Genomic DNA, 27,066 nt, shown 5'->3' with positions numbered 1-27,066 from the left:
CGCGTCTTCGCGTACATACATCCGACGCACGAGCGACTTCACTTCTCTCTCTTTCTCTCTCGCGTCCTTCCGCTCCTCCACTCTGCACGACGGACACGAAGCGACTACGGCATATAATACGCACGCACGCACTCGCAACGCGCGCGCGCGTGTGGTGTGTGTGTGTGTGTATTGCCTGCTCTCTTCGTGTGCACCCGCGCGCACGCACACGCACGCAGAGGAGGGAGAGGAGGAACAATTCTCGCTGAGTGGGACAGTTTCTCCCGTAGAGAAGACAGGCGAGATTCCCCGCGCGGACACACCACTAGTTATACGTTATTGGGTGTTGGTACGTTTGTATACACGCACGCTACGTCGCGCCGCCACGGTCCACTCCATGTCAGAGAAACGAAAACAATAATCAGCTGATTCGACGGCTGGGTCTCCTCAGCGAGGCGCAGTGGGAAGAGGGGTCGGACGGCGAAGAGGGGGGAAGGGAGACGGGACTGGTCGCGATTGGAACAGGCTGGAACATGAGCGCCGCTTGCCGTTTGCGATCGTTTTCGACTTGGGTATGGTCGAGGGACTCTGTGTCTCTTCTTCCTTTGTGAACCTTACTTTATCTCTTATCAGGACCGGAGGAGGGAGAATCTGATCCTCCTTCATCTTTCTTCATCCAAAGGACTAAATTACGAGATATCCTTACAAAGGAGGAATTCTCTTTTTCCTTCGTTCCTTTGTTTTTTCAGCTCGTTTCAAATATTTCACTTGATTATGATTTCTATTCTAGCGAGATAAAGGTTTGAAATAAGTCAGATTAATAAGATAATGAATAATTGATTCTTATGCCAAAGCGCCTGGAAATAAAATTTCGCATTGTTGATAATTTAATATCGCTAACAGCAGTTTTGATACAATCTACAAGTTTACTTATTCAAATGGATTTAATTCGGAACGATTCGAATACATTTTGAACGTAAGCATTACGTCATAAAAAAAAAAAGTATGAAAAACAAGTATGAGACTCAAGGAAAATAAGTCACTAAAAATAACAATCGATGAAGTCGATTACGCGTGCTCGTCTTAATTAAACGTCGAAATTCGCTATCTGTGACTCGAATGATCATTAATAGTCGTCAGGATAACGAACTACGTAAGGCGACAACGAGCGTGTGACAATAACAATCAACAGGATAAATAAGGAGCGGAAATAAATGCTCGCCCGAGTGTAACGTGTACGCGTAATCATCGATGACGTATCGAAAGTTATGCGCGCGGCGGTAAACATCGCAATATCGCTGACAGAGCGAGAATACGACGGAGTCAACATTGGAACAAGGCTGCGGGATGACGCAAGTGGCACGGCAGGCAGCAAGAACATAACGGACGCTTGATGATGGACGGACGGATCACCGTGAAGCTGGCCGGTCCGGCCGGCCGTCGCGGGACAATCAGCTGACTTCAGGCGATCAGATGATCGTCGCTGACGCGATGCGCGTCGCGTTCGAACGTTCAAAATGACCGCCGCGCCACTTGTAAATTTATTCCGCGCACGATAGTAAAATTATTATTTCGCCCTCACTTATCCAACTAATTATCCGATGTTGTTATTTAACGTTGAATTAAATCGCTCCGCGCGCTCCGAGCGAAATTGGAGCAGAATGAAGGTTCGCGCCGGATAGAAGGTTCGATGTCGATTCTTTCAAGATTGATCGTGAGATCAGACTCTGCACAAACGAGAACGCCTTTCTAATGCGTTCTTCTTTTTTTTCCTCCAGGTCACATACATTAACAGTCGTTCTTGTACGATGTTCACCGTGACCCGCTTTAATTTTATTACGATTACGTTGATGTGTAACGCCATCGCCGTCGGTGATGCGCGGCCAAATATACTGCTGATTGTTGTCGACGATCTGAGGACCACCTTAGGATGTTACGGCGACGCTAACGCGTACACACCGAATATAGATGCCCTGGCTGAGAACGGCGTCATCTTCACCGAGGCGTTCGCACAGGTTCCTCTATTCACGCGATAATCTAAATTTCGAGTTTCCTTTTCGTTCGACGCGTGAGACCAATACGTTCTTGTTTTTTTTTCTTTTGTAGCAAGCGTTATGCGCGCCTAGTAGGAACTCCTTCCTGACGGGCAGACGACCGGACACCCTTCGGCTTTATGATTTTTATAGCTACTGGCGTGATGCAGCAGGCAATTACACTACGTTGCCGGAACACCTGAAGAACAATGGATATACCACAATGTCTATAGGAAAAGTGTTTCATCCAGGTAGTTGGATCTTAGGTCTTGCTCTCCTGCTACATTCATCCTAGATATTCGATGCTAATCACGATGTTGATTAGATGATTACCATCTCGTTAATTCAATCGGCAGAATTATTTAAAGCAAAATTTCTAGCTGTCTTTAATCTCTGAGATATCTACTCGAATTTCGTTTGGATTTTCCAGGTATTTTTGTTCAAAATTCCGAATAAAATTATACAATTCTTAAACTGCAATGCAACTTTAAAATAAATTTTATTGCATATATCTTTTAGTATTTTCTAATTAGAAAATATTTGGATATTATTAAAAAATGTGGTAATTTTATCATTTTTTCGAAGGCTAGAATTTAAATTTAATGATAAAATTTCAAAAAATTCCTTGAGTTCCAATAAAATTCCATAAAATTTCCTAATTTTTAAAAGCAAAAATATTTTTTTAGAGGATACGGTAATTTTCCTTTCATGTCAAGTTAATGACAGTGCAACAAAACAGTACGGATATTGATGAGTTAATTAGCAATCAAATTAAGTGCGGTCGTAGTTACTCTTATTTGCTTTATCGAGAATCGCATATCTTATCTCCGAGCTTGGAAGTCAATCAACGTCAATTAAATTGTAAACGATACGAGCAAAGAGGCCAGTGACGTCTGAAAAGCAAATATTTCATACATACGACCTTACAGGCATAAGTTCTAATGGATCCGATGACAATCCCTATTCGTGGACCGAGAAGCCTTTTCATCCGTACACAGATCGATATAAAAATGCTCCAGTCTGCAAAACGATCCCGCAGTCGAAGGCAGCAACGAATCTCGTAATATGCAATATTTTCGTGTTGTCATATATATGGAACGTGACTCATGTATTATCATTTACAGATATGCCCGGTACATGTCTCGAGCATGCCGAATAAAACGTTACCCGATATCGAATCATTACAAGAGGCAAGAAAATTCATACATAAACACAGGAAAAATTCCGATCCCTTTTTTCTGGCCGTTGGTTTCCAGAAGCCTCACATACCTTTGAAGTATCCCGAACGTTATCTAAGTACATTCCACATTTTATGACATGCAACAAAATTAAAATTTTGTTTACAATAGATTCAATATTTTTTTTATATCATAAAAACATGCGAAAATCATCGTTGGAAATAATATAAAGCTTGCATTATAAACTTGCATCGTGCAGAGTATCATCCTATACGAAAATTCAAAATGCCTGAACCATACCTATGGCCGAAAAACGTGAGTAACGTTGCCTACAATCCCTGGACTGATCTCCGATGGAGGAAGGACGTAGCTAAACTGAAATTAAAATTTCCATGGGAAAGAATACCAGGTATACCGCGCGAGATAAACATATTTATTTTATATGTAAACATATTCATCTCTACAAGTTTCTGTGATCGGTTGATCATCTATTTTCAGAGGGGTTCGCTAAATTAATTATCCAATCGTACTACGCAGCCGTGTCTTATATTGACAATATGATCGGCAAGCTTATACATCAGCTACGTGTCTCGACAATTCGAGAGAATACTATCGTAATATTAACATCTGACCATGGTATTTAATAAATAAAATAAAATACACTCGCGGAATCGCGTGTATTACATGGTTTGTTATTAAATATATAGGTTGGGCACTTGGAGAACATGCTGTCTGGTCTAAATATAGTAACTTCGACGTCGCAGTGCACGTACCTTTGATAATATCAATTCCAACAGTCACATCTGATATCAATAATTACGGTTCTACGCCTACAGATCGTATAAGATATAATGCGCAGATTACAAACAATGACAGAATGAAAGATAAGATCAATTCAAAGTACATGGTATTAGACGAAGGAAAAATCGGTGTTGATACAAATACAGATTACATGAGAAGATATGAAAGAATCCTCTGGGAGACGTATATTCAAAGGGAATATAATATATCTATGGAGAGCAGAGCGTTACGTTCTAAGAAGCATTGTCGAATTACTAACGCTATCGTAGAACTCGTCGATTTATTTCCAACGATTGCAGATCTGGCGGATGTTCCCATACCGATATGTCAAATTAACGACATGGACCGTCGGTTGCGCTCGGGAAACATTCTCACCCGAAAGGAAATGTCCAATCCTTGTAGCGAGGGTATTACACTTTTGCCGCTTATAAAAAGTACCCTAGAATGTCAGGTAAGGTATACTTTTTATTGTAATGTACAAGCATACAAAATGAAGATTCTTGTCCTTATTATTTATCCCTATGATTTGCAAAAATTCAGAAAGTATCTTGGAAAAAGGCGGCGTTCAGTCAGTATCCGAGACCAGGAATTCAACCTACGCTTAATCCCAATAGCGATAAACCACGTTTGAAAGAAATAAATGTAATGGGCTACACTTTGAAAACTCGCGATTATCGTTACACCGCATGGTTACCGTTCACGCATACGACGTGCAAACCAGATTGGGATATCATCATCGCGGAGGAATTATACGATCACAGAACTGACAGGAAGGAAAATTTTAACATAGTAACCTCATCGAAAATGTTAAATATAAAAAAACAACTCAGAGCGTTACTAAAAGCTGGATGGAGAAGTGCTCTCCCAAATTAAAATATTATTAAAATTATAATGCAACATTTTGATATCACACCAATGCATTTAACAATATCCAATATTATATCCCTATTTTAAGTATTTAAGAGATTTCTTTGTCTATATATAGCATAGAATTAATAAATTACATTATCATGTATTGATTATATATCACGGAAGAAGTGAATGCCAATAATCAATCATAATTTATTATATATTATAAAAAAATGTAAATAAATTTATAAAATATTTATTATAAATATACATAACTATAAAAATTTTTGGAAAATATGCATTACATATATCTAACTATCAATGATAAAAAATAAAAGTCGTTTTTAACATGTGCAAATCGAGTTTTAAATATTTCTTGCATTTATATAAACTAAAATCTCTCTATGTAATATTTTATGCGTAATATACGCATTTTTTTCATGGCAATCATCAGTTTGCATTACAAATATTGTATAAGAAAATTTTAAAAATGTTAACATATATTTGTATAATTGATTTGTAAATTGATGAATAAATTTTGAAAATGTTAACATATATTTGTATAATTTGTACGTGCATATAAATTTGATTATGCAAACAGTTATATTAATGCTATAATATATATAAATATCTTAACACGTACAGTACTACTTATTATATTACATAGGAATTACATAGGAAATCAACATAAAATATGAATAATATCTTCGTATACATGTTTGAATGTTATGTGTCTCTCTCAATCAAGATTTATATCAACTTACCAGTAACATTATCGCACAAGATAATAATAATTCATACAAAATATTCATATAGAAAGCTTACTCCTCCTGAATTTTACTGTTATCAATTGGTTGTGCAGCTACTTGTGCGCTATTCATCCCGCTCTGTCGTGTTATAGCTGTATTACTTACAGTGGGGACCTATGAATTCAAATAGCATAATTATTTATCAAGAATTTGTTTAATAAATTCAGAAATTAAGAGGTCAAAGGCGTTAAAAATCCTGCTTAACCGAGGAGTGTCTGGAATACCTATATCTTGTTTGAATATCTTGATCTATATACTTTTATTTATTTATTGCAAAATGATATTTTCATCATTGATATTCAAATGTCATACCAAAGCAGACATACTATACCTCTATTACATCTTGGTCCATGTTTCCACCTGCATTATTAGATGCAACAGATGGAGCTGGAGCATTTTGATATGTAAATAGGTTTGGAACTACCTCTCCTATTTGTGCACTATTCGACTGCACAGGTTTGTTCACATAATTTGTCGATTGCCCCAAAAGAAACTGAAGCTGTGAATTTTGTTGCTAGAAAATATGAAAATTACAAATAAATATTTTGGAAAAGCGATATATGAACAAATATATGTATGTACATATTACATATACATATACATATATACATATTTATATTTACATGTATATTGCTGTTGTTTAGAACTTGTGGTCTTTGTTGAAAATTCGGAGTTTGCGGTCTTTGAAAATTCTGTAAAATATTACAAAATTATGCAAATTATTAAAATTATGCATTTCATATCGTATCTCAAAATATCTCTGTGTAATTTAAATAATAGATAAAAATAGCTAAAGAGCTGCTATTATTACTATCATTTACAAATAATTTTGTCAATATTATTAAGTGTGTAATACTAGTAATAGATAAAATAGCTCATTACCGACATAACTGCTGGATGTCGTATTGGTTGTACAGATTGTTTATTATACACTGCGGCTTGCTTCTCCCAGTAAGTATACATTTCCATTAAAGCTCGATTAGCTATCAGTTTTTGTTGTTCCGGCGTTGCATTAGGATACTGCAAATTATCCAAAATTATAAATAATTTGTTTGAGCTATTGAATAAATATGGTTTAATGGTATCTTTAGAGTATTTCTGCTTACGTCTTTACGAATAAGATTTTGAAGATTTTCATACTCGTTTTGCAAAGACATATTTTGAGGCACCATGTTAGACTGTACAAGATTCATCATGTACTGCTGTTGTAGGAGCATGTTATTTTGATAAGCTGTATTTATCGGATTTATTAATGGTCTTCCCTTCTTCTCCTCTTCATATTCCAACCAGGCCTGTTTGCGTTCTTCCTCATCTAATTCCTCTTCAGCCTGTTACATATAAATTTCGTTAGATAGGATATATAAAAACATACTCTTTATATACGAAAGAAAAAAAAAAATATTTTTCACCTTATTCTCCAATAGAGAATCATGCTCGTGGTAATTTTCTACCAAATCCTTGTACTTCAGAAATATCTCCGCTAACAATCTATCTTTAGGTAAATTTAACGTGGGTTTTTCCTCATCGCTATACGGCTCAAACGTATACAACTCGTTTAGATTGTGATTACTATAATGTCGTTCAATCTGTTGTTCATCCACGACTCGGCACGAGAGCGAGAGTTTCGTAACTTGGCGATTATAAATCTTTTCCTCCATTGTTCCCGCCGCCAAAAACCGATATACATAACACGGCTTCTTTTGCCCAAATCTGATGATTATCAGATCAACAAATCAAGATTAATTGATTCGAAATGTATAAAAATAAAGACGATAAAAACGCTAAAAAGGTACCTATATATCCGAAATATGCTTTGCACGTCATGAGAGGGATTCCAACTAGCATCGAATATAATCACTCGATTTGCCGCAGTTAAGTTTATTCCCAATCCTCCGGCGCGCGTGGATATAAGGAACAATCTCGCCCTCGTATTGGTAGGTTTGTTAAATATTTTACACCATATACTTCGATTTTCGGCTGAAGTTTGACCGTCCAATCGAAAATAATCGAGACCTAACTGCCAATTTCCGGTATGATTATCTAGGGCGTCATTGGCTGTACCTTCTTGAGTCTGGTCGTCTATTCTTTTTAAAAATTCCTCAATTAAAGTGAGAGAATATAGAGATTGCGAAAATACGAGCCTGTCAAATAACCAACAATAATAATAAGCAATGACAGTATGATTATTTAATGAAAAATTAAGTACGAGATACATACACTTTATCACCGATCTGTTCACTCTCTTTTAGAATTCCAAAAAGTAGTAATAATTTAGCGGACACTCGAATATCTTCAAAATGTTCAGATTGTACAAACTGCGACCACCATTCTGTTTCTTCTTTTTTAACCTCTTCCTCTGATTCTTCTGATTCTAAAAGATTAATTTAATTTACAACATTTTTTTCAACATTTTTTATTAATATTTTATTGCATTATACATGTATTATTCGCTTTACGTTACTAAGTTAATTTATTTATCTCTTTAATGTAAATTAAAATAAACACATGTATCATGAAGACTTACCACCAGGATTATTTCTTGTCCTACGTTTTGAAACATTTGTATTTTCTTCATCGACAGCTTGAACGTCACTATCACTACTGGAATTATTTGAACTATCACTGTCAACATCGGTAGTGTCGTCATTAATGAAATCTTTTAATGAACCCTCTGACTCGGTAAGTAACTTCTTCTCATTTGCTTTTTCTATTTTCTCTGCGTTTAGACGTAAGACTACAGGATGCGTCCAGATTCTTTGTAATGCTTGAAAATCTGCGAAAAGAGTTCCTCCTTGACCTCCTTGGCGTCTGTAAGAAAGAAATATATATAAAATGATATATTCGATCTGATTTATGATAAATAAAAAATGATTGCATTTTTAATTAAACGAGAAGAAAGCACAATAACGATAGCATAATAAGATCTCTGAAATACCTGGCAAGATTTTCTAGATAATATTGATACATTTCAATTTGCGTCTTTGTTAATCTGACAAAAATAACGTATTCCTGTTTAGGTGGTAAGAACGGTGTAAGCACAGAGTAATCGAATCTCTGTACACTACCCTCTAACATTTTGTGCAACACATGTGCACGTTTTTTCATCAATTTAACGTCATAAGCGGTAGAATCATCAAATTGGCCATTTGTTATCGGATTTACAAATCTGTTTAAGAATTCTTTCTTTGTACCTAGCAAATTGGGCTTTACAAATTGCACCATACAGTGATCTACGAGATAAATAGATATAAAATAAATTAAATAGATATAAAATACTAGTTTTTAAATATATATATAGATAAATAAAATGTTTTGTATATAAAAAATATAAAATAAAAATATTAGATACATACATTCTATTAAATTATTTTGCAGTGGTGTTCCAGTAAGTACTATCCGTCTCATAGTTTTTACGCTTCTCATACATTTACTTAACGCAGTGTCTTCGTTTTTCAATAAATGGCCTTCATCACAAACAACAAGATCGGCACCTGGATTAACTAAGCATTCCAATATCACTTCTTTCATACCTTTCCGAATATTTCTACTCGAACCCGTAAGATTACGAAACATTTCATAGCCAATAATCAGCACACCACCAGTCTTTTGCCACCTCTGCAGCTGACACTTTCTCTCAAAATTCTTCCTAAACCTGAAAGTGATTATGTTTATTCTGTTATTGAAATTCTAATAATAAAATTGTATTATATAGATAAAAAATTATAGATAATTTTTAAATATTATGAGTACCAGATGCTCACTTTGTTAATTCATATACGTGAATATCATCATCTAAATCTTTTAGCCACGTATTGTACTCATTTAGCCAATTGAGTACTGTGCTCAACGGACAAACTATCAGTACTGTCTTAACACCCGTCTCTTCATGAGTAAGAAGCGTGTATGTTAGAGTTACTACTTGCAATGTTTTGCCCAAACCCATACAATGTGCGATTATACATCCGGATCCAGATGTAGTCTTCGTTCTTTCTAGAGATTCAAAGCAAGCATCCCACATAAACTTAATGCCTTGCGCTTGATGCGGTTTTAGACGCTTTACCAATTCTTCATGCACGGTGACGAGTTCTTTCTTCGTCTCTGTATCAAAGTCTAAAACGAGCTTATCTACTTTCTCTTCGCCAGCGAGTCTTATCTCATACATTTCATTGTACTGCAATGAAAAATAGCTGTATATAAATATGTTAATATAATACAGAAACTAGTACATAAGCACAGAATATACCACAGCTTGGCGTTCAGCGATACGTTTCAGTCTCTCCTCCTCTTCCTTAGCAGCTAGTTTTGTATCCTCCGCTACTTGCTTATCCTTCAGAACTTTTCGTATATTTTTTCGACCGCTTTTACCGGGCGTGGATCCTTGCGAATTTTTTATTTCTGCGTCACTGCTATCACTATCAGATGCCATTTTCTTGATGCGTTTTCTTTTCGGTTTTGACCTGTAAATTACATAGTATAACAAAGATCAAAGATAAAAAGAAATAAAATAAATATATATGTATAATTAATAACAAAAATGATATAATTAAAGAATTAAAAAATTTATTCATATAAGACCACGTTTTTAAAATATCTATTATACATTATCATGCTGATTTTCAATAGCCTTATTAATTATATATAACCTTTTATTAATTATACATGTATACAGGTGGCTCATTTTAATCTTAACAAGCAAATATTTCGAAAAATATGGAAGCTACAAAAAGAACATTTCAAATAAAAGTTTTATAATAGTTATTCGACACTCTATAATTTGATTGTTTTAAAAACATATATCGGTTTGACTATAGTTTATTGTTTATAATTATGTTTTTTTTACACCAACGCTCGTGCTCATCATTCTGTGCATAAAAATATTAAGATACAGTTGCCAAAAAATGAATAGCAAACGAGATATTTTATATTGTCAAATTCAAGCCAACTCAGAAAGTACTTACTTTAGAAAATACTTTATCAAAAAGTTCTTGAGACTAGCTACAAGAATATGTAATAAAAAATAGGGGTTTCCATTTAAAAAAACAAAGTTGACTTACATATGATCTTAACATGTATACTTAAGGTTAAATCAATGACAGCATCTTATGTTTTCTTCGAAATCATAAAACTTTTGTATGAAACATTTTTAGATACAAACCTTAATTTTCGAAATATTTAGTTGTTAAGATTAAAATGAATCGTCCTGTATATGTTATTGTACTCGTGATGGATTCATATACGACACACACACTTTATGATCGACTCGTGGGAATAAATAGACAGAATAGACAGATTAGAAAAAAAACGCTCTTTTAAAACACCCTGGAATAGAATATTACAATCGACAGCAGAGCTTGCGCTCGTCAGCTCTCTGTCAAAGACGGCCTCCAATCAAAAATAACTGTCGCGTTGATAAAGAATGATCTTCTTCTTGAAGAATCAAAATTCGAGAGGCAATATTCGACAGAGCGGATCATTCGGATTACTCAATCGTAACACTATATATAAAATTAATTACTTTTTTTCTGAAGAATCTGTATCTGATGAATTGCTATCACGTTTGCGCCTCTTCCGTCGTTTCTCTTTTTCTTTCTTCGTATTATCTGAGTCGGATGAATTTTCTTTGGCACTTGAAACTTTGAACTCAGAATCTGAACTGCAATCCGTTATTTTTACATCTGAATCCGAATCTATGATTCTTCGCCTAGTTTTCTTTTTCTTCTTGTTAGTTTTTAAGGATTTTTCTTCGTCATCTGAATCGCTACTGTAAAGAGACATATTCCTAATATAGTGTATAGTTCTTAATATAAAATAAAACAACTTAAATAACGTACTTATTTTTTTTCGATTCATTTTCCATTTTTTCTTGTTTCTTCTCCCATTTTTTTTGTTCGATCTCGGAATCGGTGTCGGACAATTTCATTGTCAATAATTTATCTCGCCTCCAATCGCTATTTTCTTTCTTGCCCTAAAACATTAAATAAAAATAAAAGAATTGTATAAATAAAAAATGCTTATTAAATTTCAGAACAAATAATTCAGACAAAGGAGCATGAAAGCTAAATCTTACTAAATGTTGTAAAAATAATAATATTAAAAAATGTAAATGTTTTGATTTTAAATTAAGTCATCTTCAGTATAACCATTATAAAATAAAATAAAATAAAATAAAAATCGCAACGAGAAATACATTTTTCGTCGATTGAAATAACATTAAATTAAAAAGAAAAATATATAAATATAAATATAAATGCAGAATCTCAATACAGAAAAATCATATTACAATAAAATACAATTAAATACAATTAAAATATAATTAAAATTTATGTTGGATGGAGTTTTCTTTCGTTTAACTAATTGAAAGCGAACATTAAATCTAAATAGTCCGACTATATCATGTTTATCTAAAAACTCTCTTTCCACTATACAATCTGATATAATCCATAGAGACCAATGTTGTCCATAATTAAAATAAGACAAAGCAAACAACAAAACAAAGCCACATTATTGAACTATCAAATCTGTGAGATGATAATACCATCGCATGTCTTAACAAAACGTTAAACCGGATAGTAATTGCCATATTTTATTTCAGATGTGAACAAAAAGGAATTGTTTCTTAAGCAAAGCTTATGACAGATTTGCGATATAATAATCAATAATTAAAAAACTATTTGTTATTTATTGATATTTTTTATGAAACTACAAGAAAATGCCTTACTTGTTTTGAAGTTTTCTCTTCAGACTCCTTTTGATATTTTGTTTTCTTCTTTTCTGTTTCTTCATCTTTATTATCTTTGTTTACGCTGTCATCGCTGTCTATTACTATTTCTTTTTCTAAGTTTAAATAACATGTAATTAATATATTTGAGATAAAACTATGTAATCATAAATAATATAACGGTAATTTTTAACATTGTAATACAAAAATAAAAATTAAGAAATGTTGTTAAATATTCTTCAATAAAAAATCATTAAATTTATATATTTATAAAATCTAAATTAAACAATCAGTAAAAAAATAAAAGTTGAACGAAAAACATCTTGACTCTAAAAAAAGTAAATCTAACTATAAAAGAAACGTCACTCATTTTTATATCGATAAATTAATCAATTTATGAATTATAAAAATTTAAAATGAATTAAGCATCAAAAAGACAAGACAACAAAAAAATAAAAACTTATAATCTTAATCAAATAAGTTTTTTTACTTCAATAGGCTTATATTTATAATTTAATCTTGTATAAATTTATGTACTTTTAAAATCTGAAATATTATAATAAAAGAAAATATTTAACCTTTTCCAAGGAAAAAGTGATGTTAAATGTGCTAGAAATTAATCGGGAAAATTGTGCGTTGTGTTTTTTGGAAAAAGTTTCATGCAATAATTCTGTTTTCAACAATATCAAATTGCTTACCGTTTGAATCAGAGGAATTTAATAGATTCTCTTTCGCGATTTTATCTGCTTCTGATATCAGAGCTTCATTAGACATGGGCAGATCATCTACTTTTTTTATTTGATGAACCGATTCTTCGGAATCAGAATCCATTTCTATAGTTTCCAAGACATCACCGTTTTCTATTCTTTTCAAATGATCCATCAAAGATTCTTGTTTATCCTTTACTTTTCCCTTTCGTTTATTTGCATTTTTCGAAATTTTTGAGGACGAGTCATCATCCGTCGATGAATTGGAATCTTTTTTAGTATTTTTCTTACGTTTTTTTTCAAGTTTATCCAGATTAACGAGACTGTAAAGGACAATGGAAGTAAGGTATTTTGGATAATGATTAATAAGTAAATTAAATTTGTCACGAAAAATTTATTGTACAAAATATCAGTCTATTTCAATCAAAGCAAATTTTATAAATATCATAAATTTACAAAAAATTTAGAGTTCATAGAAATGATACATATATTCTTTGTATTATAAAAGCACACATAAGTAAATATATTAAAGTTCTGTAGCAAAATTGAACATTTTTTAATTATATTTGAATTATCATGATCATCTATAGAATCATGATTTATAGAAGTTCATTTATAGAATCATGATTTATAGATGTGAGAGAATATGTACATTAAAAAAACTATAAAATTAAATAAACTGATATGTATTGCAGAAACATCTTACATTTTTGTAAATCTCAATGAAGATTTTATACAAATAAAAAACTGTTTTATTAAAATTTCAATTTATTTATAATTTATTAAATTTGGACATCTATACAAATCCTTAAAGAGAAAAGAACATATTTTTATCTTATTAAAATAATGAAAATAATCTGAGATTTAATTATAACTAAGTTCCAACATTTATTGTTAATACTGAAAATAACATATAATTCATGTTTACTTGTTCCTTATAAATTTTAACATTATAATCATACATTATATATAAATTATATAAATTTATATATTATATAAATTTTTAGTACTGGCAGTAAATATTGGAATATAGTTTATGATAATTTATAATATTACGGATTTGTACTTTCTACTCATTGTAAATGTAATTGTTGCTAATATAAATTATTCTCTTTTGTAATTGTTCATGTAATTGTTGCTAACATAAATTATTCTCTTTTGTATTTTTACTCATTTAAGGTTTTTTTTCTTTATTATATCTAATGATAGAAAATTTCATATTTTAGTAGAAAACTGAATTTAATTAAACATTTATATGCTTTTACTTATACTTCTCAGCAAAAATCCTTTAATATAAGCAAAAATGTTCAATTTGATTGCATACGTAACAAAACATAATATAACGTTGGAATACTTTATCCTATAGTAACAAAACTAATGTTAGTAATATAGTATATTTATTATATACTTTAAACTTTTATTATGAAATACTTGTAATCCGCAAGTATTATATTTTTATAAAAATTCATATATTAAACAATTTTTATCTTATAATTTTTATCTTAAATTTTACATGTCATGCAAAGTTTAACTTGACAACAAATAAATTCTATTGTATATTTGAAACTCTATCAAATAGCAATTTAATTAAATCAAACGATGCAAGACGATAGACATATGTTTTATAGAAAATTCTTGATACCTTTTCAGTGCTTTCTGTTCCAGATACTCTCTTGACATTCTTAATGCTCGTGAATGGCGTTTAAGAACTTCTTTGCTTAATCGTTTTACATGGACTATACAGAACATTCTCAGTTTTTTATCTTTTTTGTAGTAGGGATTTTGGTCAAGATGGAGTCTTCTCCTTTTCAACTTGGAAATTATAGATTCTTCATCACTTTCAGATTCATGATTATGTTTAATATTTTTTGTACTCATCGACACGCTTGTCTTTTCGGATGAAATAGATTCAGAAGTGGAGCTTTCACTATTGGATGATGCTAAGAGTGCCAGTTTCGCTTTGGCATTCTTTTCAGAAGAATCTGTTTCAGATTTTTTGTCAATAACCTTTCCCGATTCCGTCGACAAAACTGTAGAATCATCTGAATTTGATTCTAAAAGAGCTTTCTTGGCAGCTTTCTCTGCCTTAGCATCCTCATCCGATGAATTCAGTTCTTGATGAGATTTCTTATCTAATTTATCAATACTTTTCTTCGTTATTTCAGTTTCGATTTCATCGACAACATCCTTTTCAATATTTTCATTCGTTTTATTTTCAAGTGCCGAAAATATTATTGTACTAACGCTATTGACATCAAAATCGTTATCTTCCGCATCGTTGTTCTTTTTAATTAGATTAATATCATTTGTAATCGGATCTTCAATTTGTTCAGTTATGTTTCCAATTGGCGACAAATCGGAATCTGTCTCTAACAGAGCTTTCTTCGCCAATGCTTCAGCATCATCGAGAGATTCATTGTCATCAACATTCGTTTTTTGAGATGTTTTCGAGTTATCTTGAACTTCCTCATTGGTTGCAAATACAGGCGCAACTGTATTTTGATCTAATGAATCTCTCTCTTCTTCATTATTATGGAACGAAAGAGATTTACTCTTTCTTTTATGTGAAACTTCATCTTGCAAAGAATTCTGACAAGTATCTAAATTTTCATCTATAGATGTATATTTTCTTTTATCATGATTCGTTTCTACATCCGTTTCTTTTTCTGTTCTATTTTCTTCTACATTTTCAGGAACATCGAAAGACACGTCAAACATATCTATCGACTCGTCGAGTATATCCTTTTCATAAGATTTATCTCTTTCATTTTCTAATGTCATTTCCTTGCTGCCATGTCTCAAGGGAGAATCTTCAATCTCGATTTCATTATTATGGATATCAGTATTTAAGTTCAGTTGCTTATCGTTAGTATTAGTATTTGCATCCGTTAATTGTTCCTCATTGTTACTCTTATCACATTCTGAAAACAAGTGCTTTTTATTTGACTGTTCTGTACTAATTTTCTTTTTTTTGCAAGGATTCAACACCGGAGAACTGGCCAAATTATTTTCCACGCTGTTTTCGTCATTATCTTTTGGTCTGTCTTCATCATCAATGTTAATTCCATTTATGTTTTTCTTCTTTGACGCATCTACCTGTCGAGTCACTTGCGTCTTTTGCGGTGATTTTGTTTCGTCCGCTGAAAATATTTCTTCGCTGTCACATTCAGACACATCTTTATTCACGTCTTGATTGTCATTAGAAATGCGTTTTTCATGTTCTTGCAAAGATTCCTCGTTATTACTAACTACCTTGCTTGATTTCTTTGTACCAGATTTTTTTCTATTCTTAGACCATGATCGATAACAGGTTATCAAATCCGTTTGTTTTTTCTCTATTACTGTCTTCAACTTATTAATTTTTTCTGTAGACTTCAATATCAATTGTTCTTCATTCTGCTTACTATATAATTGTTCTATAGTTTCTATATGTATTAGAAAATTCGAACATATCTGTTTACATTCCTTTAAAATTTTTTTTACATCGTTAAAATTCTCTGATTGTTTACCATCTTCCTCGCACTTATCATTCGCAGAATTTTTCTCACAGGGTGACTTAGTATGATCTATTTCTAAATCTGCCAACTGCCTCTTGGAATATTTGTCGCGATTCACTTTTTGAAGTTTTATTTTCTGAAACTCTTTGCTAGAACTATTGCTAGAACTGTTATCCGAATCATCTTCCGGGATTCGGGAGATAGACAATCGCTTTTTTGACAATTCATTATGTTTTGGTTCATCGATACTACTGTGCGATGTTGCACGACTCGTAGAACGTTTTGTACTTCGCGTTTTATATTTGACTTTGACTTCGTCTTCAGATTCACTAGTGGAGTCACACCGCTTCTTCATGTTGTCCTTCGATTTTGTATTAGCTTTTTCTTTTTGTTGTCTAGTATTTTTTGAAATTCTCTTCGATATTTTGCTTGTGGCGTCATACTCGTCACTCTCATTATCAGAAAGGTGCACACAATCGTAATTAGATCTCGTTATTTTATTCATCAACGTATCGGTAGAATCATCATCGCTGGATATTTGGTTTTTTCTTGATCCAATCTTTTCTTTTAACCTTGAACGTCTCGGGATAGAACCACTTCGTGCAGATCTTGATTTTTTATCTTTGCTTTTTCCTTTTTTGTTGTCTTTAGACGATAACAAGGAATCCTCACTGTTCGAATCTGTCAGATCTTCCTCCGATATTCTTTCTTGCCGATTTTTATCCGCTTTTCGCATGAATATCGAAACATAATTTCTTGGATTATCATTATCGTCGTCCTCTTTGTCGCATATCGTTTGCAAAACTTTTTGTATTTCTTTCGTTTTTTCTATTCGTTGCACCTGAGATGGCAAAATATGTTTTTCACTCTTGCTTCTCCTGTTACCCTTTCTGAAACAGAAGATCCATTCCACATGTACATATCTTCTCTTTTTCCCAGATGTATTCAAAGTATTGCGTACACATGCATATCCCTCATTCTTCTTTTAACTCATTTATTCTCGGACTTTTAGTATCTGTCAGCCAGTCCTGTAGCTAGAAACGCGATAGATTCTATTGTGCTCTTCAGTTGTACATCTTGCTCATACAGAATTTTCTTCCTTTATTATATTATGTTATAACAGAACGGACTAACAGCATTAATAAGATATTAAATTATAGGATAACGCATGTTACGTAATATTAAACATGCTCAATGAAACATGCAATTTGATTTAAAAAATTATAAAATTGTTATAACTTACAAAAAATTTTAATATCCATTCTAATTTCATATTAAAATCGACTAATTGTGTGTGTGTGTGTGTGTGTGTGTGTGTGTGTGTGTGTGTGTGTGTGTGTGCGCGCGCGCGCGCATATATACATATAATTCATATGCATGTGTGGATATATAAAATAAAAAATATTATGACGAATAGATAAACATCAAAGCATAGTTGAGAAATGTAGGAATACAGCTATGGAATGACAATATGCTTGCCTTATTGGAAAATTTAGTAGGTTTAATCATACTCACTTGCAAAGAGAATTCATTATAACAGCGCATATAGCTCTCAGGTTCCAAATAGGTTTAGGATTACATATAAAACATTTCCAATCTCTCTTTTCTACATCCAACAATGACAAACTCACGTTCCTCTTTATACATCCCTAAAGTAATTCCAAACAATAAAAATATTTTTATACTTAAAAATGCTATATTATCATATATGTTGAATTTATTACCTTGCAAAACGCCGAGTAACAGTCTTCAATAGAGCACACGTATAATTTCTTGCTGTTGCCACATATATAACACGTCTCAGTTTTATCTTCATAAAATTTCACCTCTATTTTCTTAATATGATTCCAGCATGTCTAATAAAAATAAAAATAATATAATATACATAGCATAATACAACCATAATCAGCAGAAAAGAGATCTGTTTATTGTTTTTACAATTTCAATAAGTAGAAGAAAAATAAGTAAATTAAATTAACTCTTTAATTAAATCAAAATAAACATAAGTATAAAACATAAGTATGAAGCATTTGACTTCATATAGAATGATACAAGTATATGGCATTCTTACTTCACACTGTAGTATTCCAATCAGAGGATGAGAAAAGATTTGCTTTGTATCAACATTCAATTCATCACCACAAGAAGTACATGTTATATCTGTATCTTTAATAACTCTAATATCTAAATGTAAAATATATGGTTTTGTGTTATTATATGCAATAGAATTTTCACTAATATGTTAAGATACTAATTAAAAGTTTTTTTAACTTCTGACACAAACATTTTACAAGAGTTTCCCAAATATACATTTATATGTATATACTAAAATTGGACAATTATTATTATTAATCAGTTAATTACAACTAATAAAATTAGAAAATTAATGACGTGTGACTTCAGTTAATTTTAAGTAAGATTTTTTATTTCAAGTTATTTTTTAAAATAAATTTTAACATTTTAATTTTTTTTTCGAAGTTAAAATTTTATGTTTTAATATTCAAAATAATTTTATAATTTTAAAAAATTATTTTAAATTTAATAAAAATAATGCAAAATTAACCTCTTTATTAACTAAAGTTATTTTAATTTTAATATAACTTTTAATTAAGTATATGCACATATATATAAATGCATGCATACATACATATTGTATACATAATATATATATGATGTATATATGTATACATATTATATATATATATATATATACACATATGTATATATCATATACATACATAATACAGACACACATATCAGACACATATCATACATACAATAATGTAAGTTATACGACGAAATTAACCTACCATGAAAATATTTTTCGCGGTAAGCAAGCTCTTCCGTAATTGTCTTGATTTTTCTCTGAAAAGCGATATAAAGTAAACGCAAATACTACACATGAAATACGACAGTTGACTGTTGTAATCGTTGTCGCTTACTCAAAGAACTTTTATACCGCATAGGATACGAAATCACTGTAAACGGCATTAATTAGTATTTCCCAACAATTAAATGAAGACTATGTCTTACCTTCGGCATGATCAGGATGCAAGATTGTGGTTAGCTGAGGTAAAAAAAAGGAAGAAAGCAACATACGAATTAAATTAAAATTTAATCAGCGACACGGCAACAATCGAGCGACTGTCTTGCGTTGTTCCACGATCAATCATCTACAAATTCACCTCTTCGAGAATTACCGCCCATTTCCGAGGTTACGAGAAAACCGCGCTTTCGACAAAGAACTTCACTGTAAAATCTACACACACGAATATAATGCGTACGCGTGATATGCTTGATGATCAAATTCAAGCAATTTTTTAAGATGAGTTTTGGAACGCAGTTGTAATAAAAATATTTAAAAAAACGTCTTTTGATGAGTTTTGGAACGCAGTTGCGTCACATGTCGAAATTCTCTTTTAGGATGAGTTTTAGAACGCAATTGCAGTAGAAAAGGTAGAATCACAGTACGTTCAAAGGTAATATGCGAGAGTACCCAGATATCATTTTATTCTTGTTTAATATTCGATAAAGAACAAAGTAAAATGATACATCTAATGTTTCTGAATCCAGTGACAATAGTGATCATATTTTGAAAGCCACAAGAATTGACCAATCACAATTGAGTGGGGAGAATACTTGATTGTAATTGGCCCATTCTTATGGCCCACGACACAACACCGACACACGACGCATTGTAGAACAGGCCTAAAAGCTTTCTACAATAAGCTATTAATAATAGATAGTAAATTAGAAGCTAAGAATTGACCAATCATAGATTGAATATAATAAGTATACTCAACTATGATTGGTCAATTCTTAGTTTCTAATTTATTACTAAGAAGTTATTGCAGAAAGTCTATTAAAAAAACCGTCTACAATAGGAGTAATATGATGCGGTAAGTCATTGATGTAAGAAATTGATAAATCATCGCTGATTATTCGCCTCACAGGGTGCGATCCATTTGGTGCTACAAATACTTTGAAATATTTTTTTATTATTAAATTCATAAAATTCTTTGTTCTGATTGGCCGATCATTCGAAGTATTTGTAGTGCCAAATGGACCGTAGCTACACTTGATTGTGATTGGCCAATTTCTTACGGCTCACAATTTACACCATATTACTCTCATTGTAAATGGCCCTTAGATAACAGAGCTAATCGAAAAGCATTGGCTCCGTTCAACAGAAAAAGCAGATTTGCAATTGTAATTTTCCAATATGATTGATTTATACATTTATACATTTAGATCCATGAGAAATTAAGGCAAAAAGCAATCATATCAGATTTTTACAACAGTTGCAAAGCTGCTTGTTGCACGTCTCACATGTGTATAAATATAAAAGTATTTTTATCAATATTTATATTTGAATATTAAATTTTTATAATGCAATAAATATCAATATAATCAGATAAACATATAAATATGTACAAAATTGAAATAATATATACTATTTCTTGATTTTCTTTGAAAGAGCTTTTCTTTTTTTCTCTAATGCTTCCAAACGCATATCTTCTAAATCTTCCATATATCCTGCAAATATTTTACATTAATAAGCTGCCCAGATTAGCTACACAAATTTATAATATTTATAATATAAAATACCTATTTTAGAGGATATATATTCTTCTTTTAATTGCTGTGCAAAATTACTTTCCATGGCAGTATCATCTTCATCATCCGTATCTCTATATTTACTTTTATCATAACCAAATATTTCACTAATATGTTTACTGTAATTTTCTTCATTATCTTCTGGTCCATCATCTATAAAATCAGCCAAGTCTGAATCATCTTCCTCATCGTCGTAAATACGTCCTATAAATTTAAATGTAGTTCAATTAGTTAATTTTCAAAATATTTTAAGTTTAAATATTTTAATTTAATGTTATAATTTAGTGTTTCTGAATCTATAATAAGTGTTATAAATGTTATAGTTTATAAGTGAACTTACTTTTATTGGGTGCTTTCTTGATGAGCGTCTTAGATTTCATGTGTCTAACATCCGGTGGTGGAAATTGTTTTGGTTTATTATTGGCTAATGAGGATTGCAATTTTACATCTAAAGGTGGAAATTGCCGCGGCTTAATATCCTTAGCTGATATTTGCTTATCTATAGGTTTAGATTTAATCACGTTTAATTTATTAGAAGACTGAGATTTTATATCTTCCAAATTATTTTTACTTTGTGCTAATTTCCTTTTTTCTTCCTCAATAGCGCGTCGCATCTCTTCCAGTTGTTTTCTCTCAGCTTCTAATTTTTTCCGTTCTTCCAATAATTCATTCTTAGATGAGTTTCTGCTCGAATTAGCTTTTTCTACATGTTTATCGTCGGATTTATCAATAATTCGTTTAGGAATGGTCGTTGAAATCTTAACAGTGTTTTTATTTGGCATTGGATTTGAGACTACAAGCTTTTCACTAGTCCTAGGAATCTTATTTAATTGTGCTTTATCAGATTTGCTGGATGCACCTGTGATGCTGGTTTTCTTGGCTTCTAAATCTTTCTTTTCACGTTGTTCCCTCCTTTCTTTCTCTTGTATATATTCTATTTTCTGACGTTTCGTCATTGGTCGTTCATTTTCGACTTTTGGTTTAACTTCCATAACTACAGGTTCATGCTGCTTTTTTTCGGCGAGTTTTAAAAGCTCCGCGAAACCCATAGGTGGTGGCATCGGTTTCTTCTTTACTTTCGGCTTTTCATCCTTATCTTCTTTATCTGTGCTAATAATATTCTTTTCTGTTTTATCAGATATTACTTTTTCATCGACTGTAGCTTCTTTTGCATTCAAAACAGATGATTTCCTTTTTCTCCTATGCCCACTACTTTCCTCGAGTTCTTGTTGTTTCAAAGCTTGTTTTACTCTGTCCTGTAATACATAAAATAATATATTTCATTAATAATATGATATTGTATATATATTCATCCTTGATTCTGCTTTTTTATTACATACAAGTTTCATTCTCATAAAAAAATAAAACTATAAAAATGTTAAAATAAAAAAAAAGCTAGACTATTATGACAGATATTTCTTCAAAATTGAATTGTTAATTTTTAATAATAATAATAATAATATAGATAATAAAATTAGAACATTGATACCTTGGTATATAACATTTTATTTTATAAATTCTATTAAAAATTAATAATATTTCTATTTAATGCTTGCAACGCTTTTAGAATCATTTCATTTGTATTGTTTATCAAATGTTAAACAAAAGTCATCATAGTTGATTATTCTCTTCACACTCATCTGTGTGAAGATTGATCAATTTCTTACGATTTACTGTTCTACTATTCCCATTTAAATATTTTGAGCATCCATATTCTACCAGATATTTGATCAATCTAATATTTTTATAAATATATCTTATAATGTAACTTATTAATTTTATTAATTTTATATCCTCATACTTGAAATTCAATAAATATTATAAATATTATATATCCATATTCTATATACACAATAATTATGTGTGTGTGTGTGTGTGTGTGTGTGTGTGTGTGTGTGTGTTGTGTGTGTGTGTAATGTGGATATATAATTATTTAATATTAAATATTTAAACATTAAATTTCAAATATATAATAACTATATATTAGAATGTGGAAAATGACTTTTTCACAATCTGATAGTAGGACTATTTGACTACCCGACCGGATTATAAAAAAATGGCCGGATTGGTCGCATACTGGATAGTTGCCGGATATTCGGCACATCCCTAATTTTTATTATAATCTTATATAATTTACTCAAAGAATTTTTTTTAATTTTTTGATAAAGAATTATTATATACCTTTGTAGATGCAATATCCTTTGCGGTTCTTGTCTCACTACTCAAAATAGGCTTTTCTGCGGGCAAACTATTATATTTACTCATGAATTGATTGTACAATGCAGAAGCTTCTTGAGATTCGTACCCATAATCATCTTCATCTGGCTGAGATGGACCTACAATAACAATATTTTATTTTATAACTAATTCATACATAATTAATTATATCATAAGATATATTTTAAGAATATATTTTGTGTGTGAGCAATTGATATTTTTTTACGATAAAAATAAAGTTCCAAATACCAAGCACAAAAATTCATTTCATAGAGTTACCGATACTAAAAAAGTATCAATAAATAATAAAAAAAGTATGAATAAACAAATGATATATATTAAGACAATTAAGAATAATTGTTGCGAAAAATAATAGAGTATTATTATGTATAATTTAAATTAAATGTTAATAACATTTCTTTACTATAATTATTGTCATATTTAACATGTTTTTTATATATATATATATATATATATATATATATATATGTATATATATATACATATATACATGTATGATATTAGTATATATAAATTATAAATATATATTACATTCAACATTTTCCAATGTCATTAAAATAACATTGATAAAATGAAAGAAATAGAATAAATAATTTTAATAGGATTATGAAAAAAAATTTAGAAAATTTATATATCAAAAGATACATCAAAAATAATGTTGACGAGAAGAAAAAATGTAATAACAAAGCAACATGCATATATGACTCGCATCATTATGAGAAATATAAATAAAATTATAACTTCATATCGCTTGGAATAAAAATTTGCAGATATTATAGAGATAGAAATATAAGCTACAGCACAGACTTCATACTTATGAATTATCTAGACTACTCCAAAATTAGATGGCTGACCTTAAAGCATCCATCGCTGTGCAAATCCATCGTGAAATTGTTCTGCTTCGATTTGGGATGATGGATAAATAATGTACTGTATCACTCGTATATATTACAACCTGTGGGCAAAAATATTGCCCATTATGGATAAAGAGTTTTCTGCTAATCAAGCTAATATCAAGTTTATTGTGTAAAGAAACTACTAGTTGCATGATTGTTATCAATTTGCTCTGCCTTGTCCTTCATTTCACTTTTATAGTTTTATCAGTTTATAAGTTGTATAATTATTTAATTTGTTGCCTTTGCATTTATAACATTAGTTATAGCATTGATATTTATAACATATTATTTTGATGTTTAACGATATCAATGTCATAATTTTTCAAATAAATTTATTTAAAAACTAAGGTTATTTTATGCAATGCAAAAAAATAAATTAAATAAAATTATGTCTTGGTATGTGTATTTGGAACTTTACTTTTATATCTTATTCCAGATTCCTTACCCAGTAACTTATATTTTAAATAAAATAATAAAATAATCCTTTGTTTAATCTGTTATAAAAAAATTAATGTATAAAGTTGCATAATATTACCTGCAATAGTAATAGCTGTATTTTCACTATCAATGGCATCCTCAATTACAGATTTATTCGCTGACTTACACACTTTCAAATGTTTATTTATCCTATTCTGAGCCTTTTGATCTCGTAAAGCTAGAAGATTCTAAAAAAAAATCAAGTCTATTTCTTCTTTTAGATAACAAATAATATAAATATAGAAAGAGCATAAGATATAGAAAAGATAAATTATTAACATTAATTATTAACAGGATGATCTTACAGGATGATTACAAGCTTTTTTTACTCACTTCCTTCTTCCTTTTCTCCTCTAAGGCTTTCTTTCTTTCTTCTTCTTCCTTTCGAGCCAAAAATTTCTTGATATTTTCAGAAAGAGTTTTAGATTGTTTAGACTGTTTCTTTGGTGGTGTAAATTTTGTCTGATAACATGGCACAGACTGTTGAGAAATAAATAATGCTCAAAATTGAATAAATATTTTTTAAAAGTAAGTCTTTAAAGCTTGTATTACACTACAAATTAAGATCGAGATTGAATTGGAATTTGAATAATTAAAATAAAATTCACTAAATTTGAAATTGGCTTTTTTTCTTTTGTTTAATTAAATTCCAATTTAATCTCAATCTTAATGCATAATTAGATAGATCGTTGCTTATTAATTTCTGTTATTTTTCTACCAAATTTTGAAAATCTTTAGAACGTGATCATATATATATATATATATATATATATATGGAAAAAATTATGTACAGAATATACACCTATCAAACTCTCTATGCAAAACTGATATTCAGCTTTTATAAAAACGCAGTGGATACTAATGAGTAGCAACCATCTTACAATATCTAAATAGGCTGTAATAAAGTTACAAATTTTAATGGTTGTCTCTAGCCTTCAATGCAAACTATAAGAGATATCATGGTATCTCACTATCCAATACCATTTTTAATACATACATACATATATACATATAGGTATGTGTGTGTGTGTGTGTGTTTGTAGGATTTCAGAGGAGCTACATTATATTGATTTATCCACAGATGATGTCACTGTTGAGATTTTTTTTATGCAGTATAACTTCTAGTTATTTTCGATAAAAAAAATATCAAGATACAAACGTTAAAAAATCCAATAATTTTTGGGATTTTATAATTTGTTCTACTATATTCTAACATAAAATATCTCGTAAACTATTCATTTTTTGATAACTGCATCTTAATACTTTTATGCATAATTGTACATATGCAAAAACAATTATATTTTTTGATATTACTATTGTCCAAAAAACAACTGCATTATCACTATTCATAAAAACATATAACATCATTATCAATTTTTTAAAAAGACAATTATAATGATGCCACAAAGCATTACAAATAAGTGTATTATCTTCCAATTTCGATAAAGGAAAAATCCATTGTGGAAAGTATCTAGTCTAATTTAATAAAGTTTGAATAATTTAACCTCATTATTATCCATATGCAACTTTACACTTTGCAAATGCTCGATTGTAAATAAGGACAGATATATGATACATGATGTATATACATCAACAAAATAGATTAACCTGTTTTTTCGTTTCATTCTTCTGAGCAACAGAGATTAGAGTGCCAAAATCCATTTTGTTGATCAGGACGAAAACTAGGAGACACGAAAAACTGCAATTTTCTACGCAGTTATTTGCGCATTTACATTAACAGATCTCTTCAATGTCAGATTCAATCAAGATAGATTAATCATGCTGCAGGCACGTCCAGGCACATCGGCGAGGTTTTAACGTTCTGAAATATTTAATGGAAAAGAGAAGAGCGAGTTCTTTGAATAACAAATGACGCGATATCAAAAATTCTCCACGTAGATATTGGATCAGATCATCTAGATTCTTCTTTTTCCAGATGGATTTGCGATCCAAATCATTGGAGACATCAAACGTTTCGAAAGTCTGTCTATGAAGTTATCGAATCACATTCCGGAGAAACATTTCGAAAGTCTCTCCATTAAAATACTCGTTCATATCGCCGATCTACTCCAATCGAATTTGACCACGTATACCGAAATAGATCGACACTAATTGACGGGAGTGGTTCGGTTGAGAATATTGAGAACCATCTACTCATATGAAGAACCCTCGAGAGAGGGGGAATCCACCATAGACGTAGAGAATATCTGAATGGAACTGCATTCCGATTTACGCTCATAAGTCCCGATCTACAATAGGTGATTTAA

The 27,066-nt window shown here is 30.8% G+C and overlaps 3 protein-coding genes across 7 annotated transcripts; 1 reads left to right on the top strand and 2 right to left on the bottom strand.

The window, feature by feature from the left end:
• Window positions 1-414: 414 nt before the first annotated feature.
• On the top strand, window positions 415-5,198 carry Ids (iduronate 2-sulfatase). Its single transcript, XM_089070365.1, has 9 exons — window positions 415-551; window positions 1,758-1,994; window positions 2,086-2,263; window positions 2,942-3,072; window positions 3,137-3,308; window positions 3,423-3,599; window positions 3,689-3,826; window positions 3,898-4,442; window positions 4,532-5,198. Exons 1-9 carry the CDS (start codon window positions 513-515, stop codon window positions 4,862-4,864), a joined length of 1,950 nt encoding a protein of 649 aa, XP_088926491.1. The 5' UTR covers window positions 415-512; the 3' UTR covers window positions 4,865-5,198.
• LOC105426619 (uncharacterized) lies at window positions 3,603-19,892 on the bottom strand. Of its 5 annotated transcripts, XR_016137872.1 has the most exons (24): window positions 19,605-19,892; window positions 19,382-19,436; window positions 18,643-18,755; window positions 18,296-18,427; window positions 18,087-18,220; window positions 14,717-17,461; window positions 13,066-13,397; window positions 12,368-12,483; window positions 11,481-11,614; window positions 11,165-11,410; window positions 9,893-10,106; window positions 9,411-9,820; window positions 9,003-9,301; window positions 8,585-8,879; window positions 8,174-8,457; window positions 7,867-8,020; window positions 7,443-7,790; window positions 7,059-7,359; window positions 6,756-6,977; window positions 6,532-6,669; window positions 6,273-6,341; window positions 5,981-6,163; window positions 5,605-5,763; window positions 3,603-4,430 (listed from the first exon to the last, which is right to left on the bottom strand). XR_016137872.1 is itself a non-coding variant. In XM_089070348.1 (23 exons), the coding sequence occupies exons 3-23, from the start codon at window positions 19,382-19,384 to the stop codon at window positions 5,662-5,664; spliced, it is 6,861 nt and encodes a 2,286-aa protein (XP_088926474.1). In that variant the 5' UTR covers window positions 19,385-19,436; window positions 19,514-19,549; window positions 19,605-19,892; the 3' UTR covers window positions 3,603-5,661. The 5 variants fall into 5 exon arrangements, 4 of the variants coding, with proteins under 4 accessions (XP_088926474.1, XP_011636221.2, XP_088926472.1 ...); XM_089070348.1 differs by lacking the exon at window positions 18,643-18,755 and adding an exon at window positions 19,514-19,549 and having other exon boundaries at window positions 3,603-5,763; XM_011637919.3 differs by having other exon boundaries at window positions 3,603-5,763.
• A 1,027-nt stretch (window positions 19,893-20,919) lies between these two features.
• On the bottom strand, window positions 20,920-26,969 carry LOC105426622 (protein SPT2 homolog). The gene is made up of 7 exons (XM_011637925.3): window positions 26,408-26,969; window positions 25,133-25,279; window positions 24,858-24,987; window positions 23,370-23,524; window positions 21,529-22,444; window positions 21,180-21,392; window positions 20,920-21,107 (listed from the first exon to the last, which is right to left on the bottom strand). Exons 1-7 carry the CDS (start codon window positions 26,459-26,461, stop codon window positions 21,025-21,027), a joined length of 1,698 nt encoding a protein of 565 aa, XP_011636227.2. The 5' UTR covers window positions 26,462-26,969; the 3' UTR covers window positions 20,920-21,024.
• Window positions 26,970-27,066: the final 97 nt, after the last annotated feature.

The sequence above is a fragment of the Pogonomyrmex barbatus genome, unplaced genomic scaffold (assembly GCF_055798465.1).
Source record: "Pogonomyrmex barbatus isolate J1 unplaced genomic scaffold, ASM5579846v1 scaffold10, whole genome shotgun sequence".
Taxonomy (NCBI): Eukaryota; Metazoa; Arthropoda; class Insecta; order Hymenoptera; family Formicidae; genus Pogonomyrmex; species Pogonomyrmex barbatus.
Note: the sequence above shows the minus strand (reverse complement) of the source record. Positions and strands in the feature narration are given on the sequence as shown.